We start from the raw sequence: 15,697 nt of genomic DNA on the forward strand, positions 1-15,697 counted from the left end.
TTCCTTCCTTCCTTCCTTCCTTCCTTCCTTCCTTCCTTCCTTCCTTCCTTTCTTTCCTTCTTTCTTTCTTTCCTTTCTTTCTCTCTCTCTCTCTCCTTCCTTCCTTCTTTCTTTTTCCCTCAAAATGAAGGTCTGTGGCAACCCTGCTTCAAGCAGGTCCATTGATACCATTTTTCCAACATCATGTGCTCACATCATGTCTCTGTGTCACATTTTGGTAATTCTCGCAATATTTTGAACTTTTTCATGATGATTACATCTGTCTCTGGTGATTTATGATCAGTGATTTTTGATGTTAATATTGTCATTGTTTTGGGAGACCACAAATCATACCTGTAATAGACATGAACTTAATTGATAAATGTTGTATGTGTTCTGGACTGTTCTGCCAGCCATTGGTTCCCTTGTCTTTCTCTCTCTCCCCCCAGACAACAATATTGAAATTAGGCCTATGAAAAACCCTGCAATGGCCCCTAACAATTCAAGTGAAAGGAAGAGTCAGCTGAGCCACAAATTTAATTGTTGTCTTATTTTAAGAAACTGCCCCAGCCAACTCAGCCTTCAGCACCCACCACCCTTATCGGTCAGCAGCCATCAACATGGGGGCAAGACCCTCCACCAGCAAAAAGATTTTACCTTACTGAAGGCTTAGATGATGGTTAGCTTTTTTGGGTTTTTATTTAGTATTTAATTTTTTACCAGTTATGTTTAAAAACAATTTTTAACATTTGTTTTTAGAACTTTTTGAGTTCCAAATTCTCTCCCTTCCTCCTTCCTCATCCCCCCTCATTGAGAAGGCAAGCAATTTGATATAAGTTACATATGTGTAGTCATGCAAAATTGTAAAGCCAAGCACGAGCAGCTCTCCAGAGGACTGCTGCTGTGAATAGCTTTGAGTTTCTGATCACATAGTATAGTGAACTCTATATTCAGCAATAAACTAAAGCAAAACATTCACATAAACCAAAGTTCAACATTCACAACTGCCTACTAAAGTGGCCACATAGTTTTAAACAAAAGATATCATTCAGGATACAAAGTACAAAGGTCTCCCACTCCTAGGTCACATTGTCTTAATCTTGTCAGTCAGAAAGTCTTCTTTCTTCTTGATTGGAGACTAGCTTCCAATCATTCTTAACTCAATCATCCTCAAGGGGTACAAAGTACAAAATTCTCCCACCCCTAGGTCACAGTAAATCATGATCTTATCAGTCAACACTAAGTACCCAAGGAAAGGTCCTTTAATCTTGGCTGGAGGCTGGCTCCCAAATTCCATGGTTCCTCTTCCAAGCTCCCAGCTCTTGCCTGAATTCACCCATCACCTGGATTCACTGGTAGGCAGCTCTCAGCTCCTCATCCAGCTCACGTTCCATATTGAAGCTCATGGTGACCGGTCCACCTCAAACCCTTCAAAGTCTCTGTTCCTGGGAAGAGAAAACTTAACAGATCATCAAGCTTAGCAGAATTACAATAACATTCACACATATCGCCGGCACTATCATCTCAGTTCACTTTCTGACTGTGAAATCAACACAAGTCAACAGATAGAGTCCTTCTGTCTGACACAGTAACACATACAACAGACAGAATGCTTCTGTCTGACACAGTAACACACACAGAAATCAGTACAGACAGAACAGCCGGAGTGCCGGCCACAACAAGCGTTCCCTTCTCAGTTCTGCTCTGTTCCAGGTATGGTGGTTCCCCTTCTTGTTCCACCCTTCCTGTTGAGTCAGCAAGTTCCTCCCACTTTCAAATCACAGGCAGGGCTCAAAGGCAATTGAAGAACTGAAACAAGGTGCTAAATACTTGAATAACTAAAACGAGGCATTAAGTATTCATCTGCTTGCTATTACGAAAACATATCCATAATAGTCATGTTGTGAAAGAAAACATAAACAAAAAAATTCAAGAAAAATAAAGTAAAAAAAAAAGTTGCTTCAGTCTGTATTCAGACACCATCCGTTGTTTCTGTGGGGATGGATGGCATTTTTCATCCTAAGTCTTACCTTTTTTTAATCAATAAAGTGTTTTTAATTAACACATGTACATTGTTTTTAGACATAGTACTATTTATTGAACACTTAATAGACTACATTGTAGTGTAAATATAACTTTTATATGCACTAGAAAACCAGAAGATTTGTGTGATTCACTCTATTGTGTGATCTGGAACCAAATCTACAATATTTCCAAGGTATGCCTGCTTATATGTGAGTGTGTGTGTAGGTGGCCTAACAATGGATTCTTAGTAGAGATGGCTGAGTGGCTTAGGTAGTGGGGAGGCTGTAGGTAAGGCATCAAGGTGACATTTTTGCAAGATAAATATTTGAGGTAGAGAGGAAGGAAATTATTGAAACAGCTACTGGAGTTGTAAGGACTTGGTTGAAAATCCATGACTTTTAAATATCCTAGGCAAAGAGATTGCCAGGTAGAAAACTTGTCCAGAGGTTCAAAACTTTGTGGAAAGTTGATATGGGGTAGTGATCAGGTTAAGTAAAGTTGTTCTCCCTATGAGACTCCCAGTTCAGGAGGCTCAGGTTTAATGGCATGATGCTAATAACCTGAGAGCAGGCCAGCTGATCTTGACCAAGCACCCTTTGTTCAAACTTGTGGCTTGACCTTGTTTCTGTTATAAGCCCGTGTTGTCTAAGGTGCAAAACCAGTTCATGTGCACAGCTCATCTTGCACAGCAGAGTTGTGTGACTTCCATGGGGGGAGACCCCCCTGCAGAGAAGGAAACCCAAGGAACTTGGTGGAAGGCCAAACACAGAGAGTGGCTTGTTTCACTGTCCAGATCCTATGCTTCCAAAATGTGAGCATACGTAGAGTGTGGTGCAGGTTTATGAAGAGCACCTTCCCCAAGCTTTGAATTTGTGTGATTGGTGCACAAAACACACAGCTCTCCACAACTACTCTTGTGGTCAGTGGGATATTGAATGGTGTACAGATAGACAAGGATGGTTTAGAATGGGCCTATGTGACAGAGAGAAGCAGTTTGAAGAACTTCAAGGTCAGGGGGACCGTGCATAGAGAAGGGAAAGAGTGTTGATTAATGTAGGGCAGGTGGTGGTAGAGGAGACAAACTGGTGACATTGAAAGACTGCTTAGAAATGTTTTGTAAACCCTGATACCTACATCTCCTCAGGTATAGATACTGTACCTCCTCTTTCATAAGTCATAGACGTAGGGCAAGAAGAGACGGAAGGACGTAAGAGGCCATTGAGCCCAACCTCCTTCTTTTGCAGATGGAAAAACTGAGATCCAAAAAGGGTCTTGCTAAGTCACACAGCTAGTAAGCCAAAGAGGGATTCAATGCCTGGGTCTTCCTCCCTCCCAAGTCCAATTCACTGTCACTTTGTGCCAGACAGACTCCAGGAAAAGCACCAGCCAACCTTTAATTATTCATCCTCTCTATTGGGGTCAGTGGCTGATGGGGCAAGCAAGACTCTTCCTAGAGTTGTGCCATTGTACTGATGGGAGTATAAATAGATCAGAAGACCAGCAAAGTTTTGAATGCCCTGGAACCTCTGGCCCAGGTACTCCAGAGACACTAAGGAAGGGCTCTGGAGGTAATTACTGACCACAATCTTGTTATTGTTCACAAACATCTCCAGCATCCTGCAAGAGACTTCCTAGCATGGACCCCCAGGGAAAGCCACCTAGGTAACTTAGCAGCCCTTTGGAATGACACTGTTCTTTCCTCCTGGCTCTTTTGCTTACACTCTCAGTAATGCAGTAGGACAACAGGAGGTCCAGCTTCACTCCTATTTCTGGCCCAGTGTTTCTACTCTGCTTTATATAGTCTAGCTGTAGGCAACCTTGATATAGGAAAGAGGCCAGTACCCTGCCCTGGCTGAGGTTCAGATAATAGGATCTGAAGTTAAATAAAAGGGACTTTGAAGATTTTCTAGTACAGGGGTTCTTAACATTTCTTGTGTTAAGGACTCCTTTGCCAGATGAGTGAGACCTATGGACCATTTCTTAGAATTGTGTTTTTAGATGTATAAAATGAAATACACCGAATTACCAAGGAAGCCAAGGGTTGGTGAAAATAAAGATGAAATTCTTTTCCTATCCAAGTTCCTAGGCCCCTCCCTGAAAATTTTACCCATTGACCTCAGTCTAAGAATTGCTGCTTGAGTCTAGTTTCTCCAAATGGAGAGACTTGCACAAGTTCGCACAGGTTAGGAAGGTGAGAACCTGGATCTTGTGTCTGAAGGGCTAGGGCTATTCTCACTTATACTATGGCAACTCGTTGGCAATAGTTTTATCTTCTCAGCCCCCCAGTGGATCATTTGATCTGCCTTCCTGATGGTGACAACAAAAACCCCGGCCGAGAATAGTTCAGATACCAGGGAACCAGAGCCTGGTCTTACGGTGAGATGAGAATGAAAAGGAAGGAGAGATCATGGAAGAAGAGTGTGCTAGGCCTCCCTCTCCCTAGTGATTCACTGAGTGTACTTAATAAATGTTAGGTACTTAATAAATGTTGAGGACTTAACAGATGTTAAATTAAATGAACACATTTCCGAGAATCTTTTATGAAAGAGAAATTAACCCATCTGAAGGAACAAGGGAGCCTAGATTTCAACAGTGGGAACTATTTTTTACTTTAAGGAAAAGTCTGGCAAGGGATCAACTTGTTTAAAATACATGTGTATATAAATATCATAAATGTAAAGTTAAGTACTTTAATCCATTTAGGAGAACTTTTAAATATTAATGACAGGATTTCTCAAAATCTTACCGAGTTGACTTCTTAACTATTTAAACTGAAACTCAGTGGAAACCTTCTGGAATGCCTTTTTAAATAGCATATTGTGAAACCTGTCTGTGAAGATGCATAATGCATAACCATAGAGTAAATGACAGATTTGACATCAGTAGGAAGAGAAATATTTCCTGCCCTCGAAATCTAGGACTAACCCCAAAGCTGACTTTAGGGCCTAGGAATCTGTAAAAACAAGAAATTAAGAGCTGTTTGTTTGGATTACAAAAGGATTCACCATGGGGTTCTACTTCAAAAGCCAGAGTAGAAAAATAAGTATTTCTGAATTCACAGTATAAATTTAGGGGAGAAGTAAAGGTTAGGACTGATTTTAGACAAATTCAGTTGATGCAACTTTTCAGAAACCCATGCTGCATCAAGTATACCTGTACACAAATACCAAATGCATCATAGAATTGTAGATTAAGAGCTGGAAGGGTCATCTAAGCCAACCCTCCAATTTTATAGATTGGGAAACCGAAGGTGTTAAAGCTTAAAGAGATGCCTAAGATTGCATGGGAAGTAAAGTCTAGGATAGGGTTTAGACCTAGGTCTTCAACACCAATGCCAGTGTCCTTTCCACTCTGCTGTGCTAGCACTGAGTCACCCTCTCTAAACTGACTTTAGAAGACAGTCTAAGCTGATGTGCAAAGGGTAAAAAAACGGTTGATTTAACACCTTCTGCCCCCAAAGCAGATCTCAACCTTAGACCAATGTTGTAGCGAGGGGAGGAAAATTTACAGTTCCTGTCCTATTATCAGGAGCAAGTATGCTTGGAATGAGTTAAGATCCTTGGTCGGGCATATGCATGGGTCTCTGGGTTTTGTTGTGCCAAAGCTCCATGAATGGGTGGGGGTGATTGGGGGTAGAGGGGTTACATTGCCTTACCCTGATAGAGTAGTCTGTAGGGAGGAGAAAGAACAGATGTATCATTAGAAATGCTTCATCTGGGGCGGCCAGGTAGCACAGTGAGTACAAGCACCAGTTCCAGTGTCAGGATGACCAGGAGATCAAATCCCGGGCTCAGACACTTAGTACCCACCCTGAAACACCTGGCCATGTAACCTTGAGCAAGTTACTTAACCCCAGTTGCTTAGAGGCGGCCAGGTGGCTCAGCGAGTAAGAGCACCGGCTCCAGCGTCAGGATGACCTGGGGATCAAATCTGGGCTCAGATACTCAGCACCACACCCAGAAATAACTGGTCGTGTAACCTTGAGCAAGTTACTTAATCCCGATTGCTTTAAAAAAATGAAAAAAAAAATAAATGCTTCATCTGTTACCTTTCAAAGCAAGAGCTTGGACATATAAATTGGGTCATTCTTTGGGACAACAGGTGGAAAACAAATAGATCTTCAAAGACCCTCAAGGCAGAGAGAGTTGGGAAACCAAAGATTGAGTCAAGATCAGTAAAGGTAGAAACCCAGTCTTCTAAGACATTTAATATTTAAGGGATTTTTCCACTGGAGTCCTGACTATGAGTTTGGGGTTTTTTTTCTTCAGATACCTATAATGTAGAGGTATTACTTGATTCTTGGGCTATGCCAGCAAAATGTGAGCTATGGCAAATCCTAGCAACCTGAAAAGACTTGGCAGACATGTCATCTGATGAGGATTTTTCCCTTTTTTGTTGTTTTGTTGTACTGATACTCTTTCCTCTTTAAAAAAAATAATCAATGTTAGTTTCCAAATTCCTTCCCCCTTCCCCTTCATTGAATGCTGCCTTGAAACAAGCAAAAGCAAGTCAACACATCAACTTTGTTAACAACTCGCCTTTCTTTCTCCTCCCTATTGGCAAAGTAATGGAATCATAAGTGACTTGAAGTTAAGTGTAGCCTTAGTGATTTTAGTACTGTGGCTCTCTGACTTTTTGGGGATCTTACTTAGAGTTAAGTTACAAATATAAGTTGGCTTGAGGAATGCATATGGTACTAAATGTAACTGTTATGTCCTTCCCCTCTTTCTGTCCTTTTCATTTCTTCCGACTTCCGTGGTAAGAAAATGATTGATTTGGAGTGATGCCGTGTATTAGGCTGTGATATGATCACAGGACTGGTCCAAAAACACGAAAAGAAAGGCTGTAAGTCATATTTCAGAATTATGGTTGCTCTCTGAGCTTAATTCATTATGTCTTATGTTTGTTTCATGGTAAGATTTAATAACTGGGTGACCTTCAGCAAATTCTAAACTGTTGGCCTCAGTTCCTGATCAGTTCATGAGAATGTTGCACCAGAAGGTCTTCAAGGACTCTTTTTAGTTCCCAATCTATGATTTTATGATCCCAATAAATGCTTCTGGGGTCCCCTTTACCTGCCACATCCACTGAGCATCTGTATTTTATAAGTATTGTTACTGTCATCACTCAGGAAACATTTCAGTGAGAAATGACAATGCCCCGGGTATGAGAGAGATGAACGTAGGAGGTGCATGAAATGGGCTGTCGTTAGTCATAGGTTGAATCTCCTAGGTCTGGAACTCATCATGTCAAGGCCCCTTCCCACTCCAGAATGGTGTGGTTCTGAATTCTAAAGTGGGTTTTGGCAACCTTTAGGATATACTGAATAAAGAGCAGAGATAAGGGGTTATGCCACTCACCCCTAGGACCCTGGCTTGCTGTGCTGGAGGAGTGTTGCTGCAGTTTTTTTGGAAATGGGAATTCTATAGGAGGAGAGAGATCATGAGACCACAGGTCTGGAGCTAGAAGGAACCTCAGAGGTCATCTAGTCTAACCTCCTCATTTTATAGTCCAGAGAGATGAAGTAATTTGCCCAAAGTTACTTCTGCAGGTTCCAAGTGCCAGAATTTGAATCAAAATTCTCTTAATGCCAAATCATTGTACCATGTGGTATTGACATTTCAGTTGGGTGAAAGAAAATTAGAGGCAGCTAGCTACCATAGTGGATACAGCACTGGATTTGGAGTCAGGAGTTGAGTCTCAAGTGTGGCCCTGGCCAAGTCACTTATCCTCTGTTGGCCTCAGTTTCCTCATCTGTAAAATAGGCATAACAGCAGGTTCGACCCAAGGTATCAAATGAGTCAACTTATGTAAAGCATTTTTCAAACCTTAATACATGTTATGAAATGTTAGCTTTCATCAAGGAAATCTATTCTGAGATGCCTTTATGACCAGCAAAGAAAGTTCTTGGTTAGCTATATGATGATGTGATTTATTTGTGTGTGTGGTACCCCATAAGGACCAATGGAATTGGTTGAATGTGTCATGGGAGAGGAGTCCTAGGAACAGAGCAGGGAACTTTTCCTGATTGTACTTTTCTACTGAAGTCATTTTGTCAGTTTTGAAGGGGGTGGGCATGAAAATAATGCTATAAAATAAAATTAGCCAAATGCACCTGATTGGTCACTCCTGAGACCTGTCTTCACTTTGTAAGTAGTTTTGGTTGTGCAGACTAGTCATTCTAGTCTGTGCCACATAGAAAATTCTGTGACCTTCAGGGCTTACAGAAGGTTTCCATACTTGAACCTTTTTACCAACATATAAGGTTCAGGCCATATCCTAAGTCACAGAATTTGAATTCAAGGAGAGAGAGGTGACAACTGAATTTTATTGGGAATGAGAGCTTATCCTCACCTCTCACAAGGGAGCAAAATTTTCCAAGTACAAAGTGTGTTGCTGCTGGCTTTTTCTGTTCTGTCTTTGGCATGGTCAAGATCACCTCACAGCAAAATGACGCTCAAAGAACCCTTTCACCCAGTTTCACCTGTTCCCTTGAAGATCAGGATTTCTTGGCAGGAAGAGAATTTGCTTCTTTGTCTGGAAACTCTTGCATATTGTTTGGTTGTGTAACGATAAATGACTCCCCCATGAAAAATGACCCCTGGCCTGGTCATTAACAGAATATACCTTTCGGTCTCTTGCATGCATGATTCATTTTGGAATTGTACAGGAAGCTCTTCCCCCATAGAAGCCTCTGCAGTATCCTCTGGTTCACAGGTCCTTATTCTTTCTTGTTTCTTGGGCCCCTTGGACATCTGGTAAAGTTCACGAACTCTTCAGAATGATTTTTTAAATGCATAAAATAAAATATGTATGATTATAGAAGAAGCCAATTACATTGAAAGAGTTATAAAAATTTACTTTTAAAAGTTCTTAGACTGAAAACCCCAGTTCTAGACCCTAGATCTGCTCCTCTCTAGGATTCTTGAGAACCGAACCGATCCATTTCCAGACACAGATGAGCAGAAGATAAGCCTGAGTAGAGAGAAGTCCCAGAGCCCTTCACAGAAGTCAAGAGAAAGCCTCAGCTGTGATGTGGTGACTCCACGTCCTTCATTATAAGGCAAAGGGGACTGGATTAAATGGTCCTCTTTTCTGGATCTAAATACTATGATTCTATGTATAACTGGCCTTAATGAATAAAGAAGGTAGAGAAAGATGCCCCATAGGTTTTTGAAAATTAATTTGTTTTCAATCAGCAAGTATTTATTACCCACCCACCCCCATCATAGACTTCTTAAAAGCAGTAGAATTGAGAACAAAAACTGAACTTTATTCATAGGTTCATAGATTTAAGGCAGAAAGGGATCCTGATCCTTGATCCCATCTGATCCCATCCCCCTCACAGAGGTAGAAGTGAAAGAGACATAATTTGAACCAAGCTCCGAATTTCAAAACTTCCCATTGTTACAGACTGTCTTTCTCTCTATATAATCTATATTGTCAACTAAAATCTGCAATGCCAGCATGACTTTCCTCTATTTGAAAACTTGATTTAAAAGAAAAAAAAATTTGAGGAGGGAGGAAGAGAGGAAAGCCAGATTACTGCTGAGATGAAAAAAGGTTATTTTTTCTGTCTCTTAGAGCCAGTGCCATAAAGACTATCCTCTTTAAACATATGTAATAGTCTTTATCCTCAAGGGAGAAGGAAGTTTTAAAGGGATGTCCACATGGTCTTTAAATACTTGAAAACTAAATCACATGCACCCTGTTGAAATAAAACTAAGAAAAGCTTTGAAGTCGGAATACTTTAAATTTACTGTATTCTCCCTGTAAACACTGACATCCTCTCTGTATATTCTTAAAGTGTTCAAGATAAAAGGGACCCTAGAGGTTATCCAGGCTACTTGCTCCCTTTACAAATGAGGAAAGGGACAGAGTGAACCATAGTACTAAGCACTTAGCAAATATTATCAAGTTTGAGCCTCACAACACTCCTATGAGGTAGATGCTGTCATTGTCCTCATTTTATAGATGAGGAAATTGAAACAGAGGATAAGTGACTTGACCATGGTCACACAGGTAGTATATGTCTGAGGTCGAATTTGAATTCAGGTCGTATGACTTTCTAAAGATGAGAAAACTGAAGCCTAGAGGGATTAAGTGACCTTCCCAAGGTTGTACAGGTTGCAAACAAAAAGACTAGGATTTGAACCCAATTCTTTTGACTCCAGATTCGATTGGGTTTTTTTTCCCACTCCACCAATCCTAGGATGGATTTATAGCCCTCTCCTACACCCCAATTTAAGTCGAACCTTGTGTCTCATTCTATAAGAGTTGAAGGTATAGATCAAGCAGTGTGATAGATGCAAGTTATGTGTTCTTGACCCAGCATTTGTTGTTAGAGGATATAAATAGACAGATGGACAGACAGATACACACACACACACACACACGCATACCTTTTGTTAACATTAGGAGTCAAGGATTTTTTCCTGCAAGGTAGTATGTATATGAGTAAGGAGGGGTTGTCACATTTTCACATAACATGTAACTCTTCCTAGGCCATTTAGTGTCTCTGTATTGTTATTGCCAGTAATTTGTGAATGTTTTATTCTCCTAATTTAGGATATTTTAAGTTCTTCTCCAGTCCCCCTCAAAAGCCCTACACAATTTAGAAGGAACTTAAATCAGTTGCTAATTTTAAATGTTGACTATATAATTCCCTTTTAGCATTAAAGAAGGGCTGATTCTGTAAAAGGTATAGGTAGAGAGACTAGTATGTTATCTCTACAATGTTTGGAAATTTTTGGTCTTGTCATGGAGAAGACTCACTCCTTGATAATCCCCAGAGCTAACATCAACAAAGTGCTTTAAGGTTTCCAAAGCACTTATCTCATTTATCATTATCTCATTTAATCCTCACAGCAACCTTGTTAGGTAGGTACCGTTATCATCCCCCCATTTTACATATGAAGATGCTGAGTCGTAAGGGCATTGGGTGACTAGCCACCCAGGATGAATCCCACAGTGATATGAACCCAGATCCTCCTAACTCTAAAGCCAGCCTACTTTCCACTTCCCCACCCTGCTGCCCTGCTGATTTGTGTCATTTATTGGCCTTTCCTGGCAAGGTTAAGATTAGTTCATGGAGGTAAGCAAAGTCCCTCTCTTTAGGATTGTTTACTGTACCAGGTGGTTCTTCTGAATCACTTACTAAGGAACCCAAGTTTGGCATCATCTTCATAACTGTTTAACTTCTGAGTGAAGTTAATCAATTACTTTAATTAAGAAAGAAAATCTTTAGTTTCTTTCCTTGAAATAAATATTTATTAAGCGTCTCCTTTGAATAGGGAACTAGGCAACTTCTTTGGTAGGATATATATATATATATTTTTTTTTCTTTTTCTCCTTTTCCCCTCACCCATTCACCTTCTCTTCTGTCTTTTTACCAGGGGACTGACGGTGCAAGGAGATCTGCAATGCTTGACAGTGATGAGCTGTTGTCGGTTATCTATGATGATGTAACAACATTGTATGAAACCTTCCAGAGGGGTGTACAGGTGTCAAGTAAGCAGTTATGTTGAATTTTTGTGACAGATCCGTGTTGTCGTGAAGCTTTTAGTGATTGATAGAAAATCAGCCCCTGTCTCACCTTCATTTGCCCCACCCCACTTATTCTTCTTGGGCACCAGCAGGACACTGTGACAGATGCTGGGGTCCACTGCCGATGACACCATGGCGGTGATGGTGCTGTTGTCCCATCACTTCTAGAGAAATCCCTCAGCTAGTAAGCTCATATTTCATTTTGTTATCTCCTCTATTTGATGAAATGAGGTAACATGTAAAGCACTTTGCAAACCTCAGAGCCGTGTATTAGCTGTGATTATGGCTAGCTCTTACCATTATTATTCATTGTTGCTCCTTCTTCGTGCTTGAAGAGGACCAGTGATATCACGATGGTTGGGCGAGGGTAGAGTGTGTCTACTGTGGCTGACCAGTCCGATGTGAGCTCCGAAGGCGCTACCACAGATTAGGCACAAATGGTCCGTTTGAACATTTGAGATGGAGATATCTTATTATGATAATTATCAAATATTAGTATTTTATTTTTCTCTCCCTCAAATATAATCTATTTAGGAAAGTAAAATCCATGTCATCTTTGAATCTCATTCTGTACTTTCATATAAAGAGCCCCAATAGGGGTTTTTAATTTTTTGTAAGATTTCTTGGTGCTCCAATATCTCTTACCCTTCCTGTCCCCCAGTTTGGAGTAACTCTTGAGGTGCACTATGTCATCTTATGCTTTCTATGTCCCATTTCCATCAAAGGGGGAAGAACACTAAAAATAACAATGAACATTTATTGTTAACAAAGCACTTCCCTTATAATAACCCTGTGAGACAGGTGGTAAAAGTACTATTCCCATTTTACAGTGCAGATAATTGAGGCTTCGTAGGGGATTCATTGAGGTCCTCACCATAGCTAGTAAGTACTGGAACTGGGATTCAAGCTCAGGTCTCTAGGTTCCACATTCAGGATTCTTTCCACCGGTATACCTTGAACCTAGATGGATGGTCCAGTGGAAGGGAAGGCTGAAGAAAATATATTTCTTCCATCCCAAAGATAATGTTCCCCCCCCCTTTTCCCTTTTTTAAACCTTCATATTTCTAAATTTACCAAATATAATATTTTTGGGGTAACAAGCCAAGTTATTCACTTTCATGTTCCTCAGCATCTTGAAATCTGAATAGGGTGATAAAAATATAAGTACTAAATATTTTTCATTTTTCCTTAAAATGTCTTCCTTTATACATCCATATAAAAAACCAAATCTTTGGATGACTTAAGAAATTATGAAATTTCTACCTTTCTGTTCCAAATCTTTTTAAGAAGAGAGAACAGTGTAACTTGGATCTTTTCCTTGACTGGAAAAGTTTTGTTACCTTTTGCAGGCTTAGAGTTCAGGAGGTAAACTTTGGGGTCTAACATAGACCTCAGTTCAAATATCTACTTGGATGTGAAAATGAAATTCTCATCTCCATTTTTATTTATGGACTTAGCCCATGAATAGCTTCATTACTGGAGAAAGTGATTTTGTAAAGATTGAGAATGCTGCATTTACACTACAGTGGCAGGCCCTCTCTATGGAACAGCTTTTGGATTAAAATGATTCCTTACCAGGTTGTGGGAGTCTCTGAAACATTGAATAAGGGACAGCAGACTAGAGTTCAAGCAATGTGTATTCTAGCCATCCAACTCTGGACTTGACTGGAGTATTAAGATCCCATTGAATCTCAGTTGTCTGTGCTAAATGGAGGGGGACATGGGTATAGATAACCATGTTTTCTTGTAGCTAACTTTGCTTTCTAATTATGCTTTTCATGGGCTAACATGAAAATTAATTTACTCAGGGAAGCTCATGATACTGTTTACTAGAGATAGACTGGACAGCAGGAAAAACCATTCATTCAAGATCCATTTTTAAGTACCTACTATGTGCCAGGGATTATGCTAGCTGCTTGGAATACAATGCAAAAGTGAGAATGTTCCTGCCCTCAAGGAGCTTAATCTTGTGGATGTAGTGAAGCTAGAGGGTGTTCTTGTTTCCTAGACATTTCTTCTGCATACGAAAAAGGTCTCAGAATACTTGTTTAAAGGATAACAGACTAGACTCTAAAAGAAGGAAGAGATAAGACAGAGATCTGCATTTTCCCATCTCTGACATGTGGATCTGTGTTTGTAAGAGGCATCCCTTCTGGCACATGCCAGGGCTCTAATATGATGGGAAGATTTCCTCATGATTAATGATGAGAGGTACCATTCCTGCACTGCCCCCTCCCTTGTCTTGCATTAAAATACCCAAATTCACATTTGTGAGAAAGTTGTGAAGCAAAGGGATTGGCCATCATCTACTCCAACTCTGTTTTACAGATGAGGAAGCTGGGACATAAAACGATTAAGTGAGTTTTACAGTATCTTCCCTCCCATTGGTAACAGAGCCAAGGCAAGAATCCAGGTCTCTTGATTGCCAGCCTAGGGAAGTTTTTTTATTTTACATTCTAGTATGCACTCAAAGCCTCATTGATGTTCTGGGATGCACCAAAGTTGACTATCTGGAAATGCACACAAACTTTCCATGTGCTATCCACTACTGACAGATGTCCTTCTGTTGCTTTTAACTTAACTCTTGTGGCCAAGACTGAGAAGGGGCTGGCAGAACTGTAGAGAGTTAATATAACACAGGGTTCAAGTTCATAGGCTCGTTGGATGGCACATTTAGAGACTTTGCCAGGATCATCATCCAGGCCAACCGCCTCAGTCACTTAGGATTTATTAAGCAAGACCCTGTGCTAAGTACCAGGGACACAGAAAAAGGCAAAAGACAAGTGAGTGCTTGCTCTCAAAAGGAAACCAAGGCCTAGGAAGCACAATGACTCACCCAAAATGCAAAAAACCCCATAGTACATGTGGGCAGCTTTTGGTTAGTTATCTGAATGTGGGGTACATGTCCAAAAAAAATTAAACTTCGACTTTGCCTGCTTCTGCAATGACTTCTTCAATCATCAGTGTGTTGCAAGATGATACAAATGAAATGTATTAGCCTAATTGGCAAAAATTGCCTCCATCCCCAAATCAAGGAGAAATAGTTTTTGGATTATCTGTGTTATCACTCCCTTCCTTAGTGTGAATTTGTTGTGAACTTACTTCTTGCCAACACCACCAGTCCCCAAAACTAACTTAAACATTTTTCCTCTTTTACCAGATCTAGAAAGCACAACTAGAAAGGACCCAAAATCTCCTTACCTTTGCCTCTGAGGGCCCACTTCCATTTCCTTAACCTTATTTCTTGTCTTTTTCCTCTTCCTGTTACCAAGACTTTCTGCTTCCTGTTAAGAACCTAAACTCTTGGCCACTAAGACTTTTTCTCTCTGCAAGCTTTTATGAAGTTGAAAAATCATGATACTAAAGAAGTACCTGTGGTAATCTCTATCTTTTCTGAATTTTCACTAAAACATTGAACATGACCTAACCAAGCAGAGCTTGGGAATAATTTTTCAGTTATTTGTTGTTGTTTCCTTAAAACAATAATGAAGCCCAGATCTAAACCAAACTGCTAGGTAATAATGCAGATCTAAGGATAATACTTTGTTTTAAAATGTCTTCCTTTTAAAAAATTATTTTTAGATAATGGCCCTTGTTTAGGCTCTCGGAAACCCGATCAACCATATGAGTGGATCTCATATAAAGAGGTAAGAGTCCGTGTTTTCATACCTCATTTAGCACGCACACACACATAAACACACACACACACACACACACACTCCCACACATCATTTAATACTGGACACATTGTGTATGTAGAACATTTGTAGAGCTAGAAGGAATTAGAGATCACCAATTTATTTATTTTACAGATGGAAAAACTCAGACCTATCACCTAGGGTTGCATAGAGCTATGCAAGGCTGATAAGTAACTCAGGACTAGAGCCCAGGTCACCCTGCTGTGTCCTGATTCCACCTCTCATATTTGTACCTAGAATGGTGTTTGTCCTGATCCAGTCTTGGGAAATAGCACATGTACCTAAAGAAAGTGCTTAGGTGTAGGCTGCTGCCTGAACAGTGAGATTCTTTGTGAATTTGGAAACAAAGGAAATATTGGCACCCTGGACAATTCTCTCCATACCTCAACCCCCTCCCAGGGCACTCTGATTCATGGCTGGGACCTGCTTTAAATAGTTGTACTATGGAT

At 40.3% G+C, this 15,697-nt stretch overlaps 1 protein-coding gene across 4 annotated transcripts in view; it reads left to right on the forward strand.

The window, feature by feature from the left end:
- Window positions 1–15,697, forward strand: part of ACSL1 (acyl-CoA synthetase long chain family member 1) — an 82,602-nt gene that overhangs the window by 34,224 nt on the left and 32,681 nt on the right. For all 4 annotated transcript variants that reach the window (XM_069096011.1, XM_069096007.1, XM_069095999.1 and 1 more), the window contains exons 3-4: window positions 11,400–11,514; window positions 15,133–15,197. In XM_069096011.1, the coding sequence (XP_068952112.1) occupies window positions 11,400–11,514; window positions 15,133–15,197 (180 nt within the window). The remainder of the gene's footprint in view (window positions 1–11,399; window positions 11,515–15,132; window positions 15,198–15,697) is intronic.

Source organism: Petaurus breviceps, unplaced genomic scaffold, assembly GCF_028583685.1.
Source record: "Petaurus breviceps papuanus isolate PSGF00001 unplaced genomic scaffold, PetGlider_PUasm1.0 126, whole genome shotgun sequence".
NCBI lineage: Eukaryota > Metazoa > Chordata > Mammalia > Diprotodontia > Petauridae > Petaurus > Petaurus breviceps.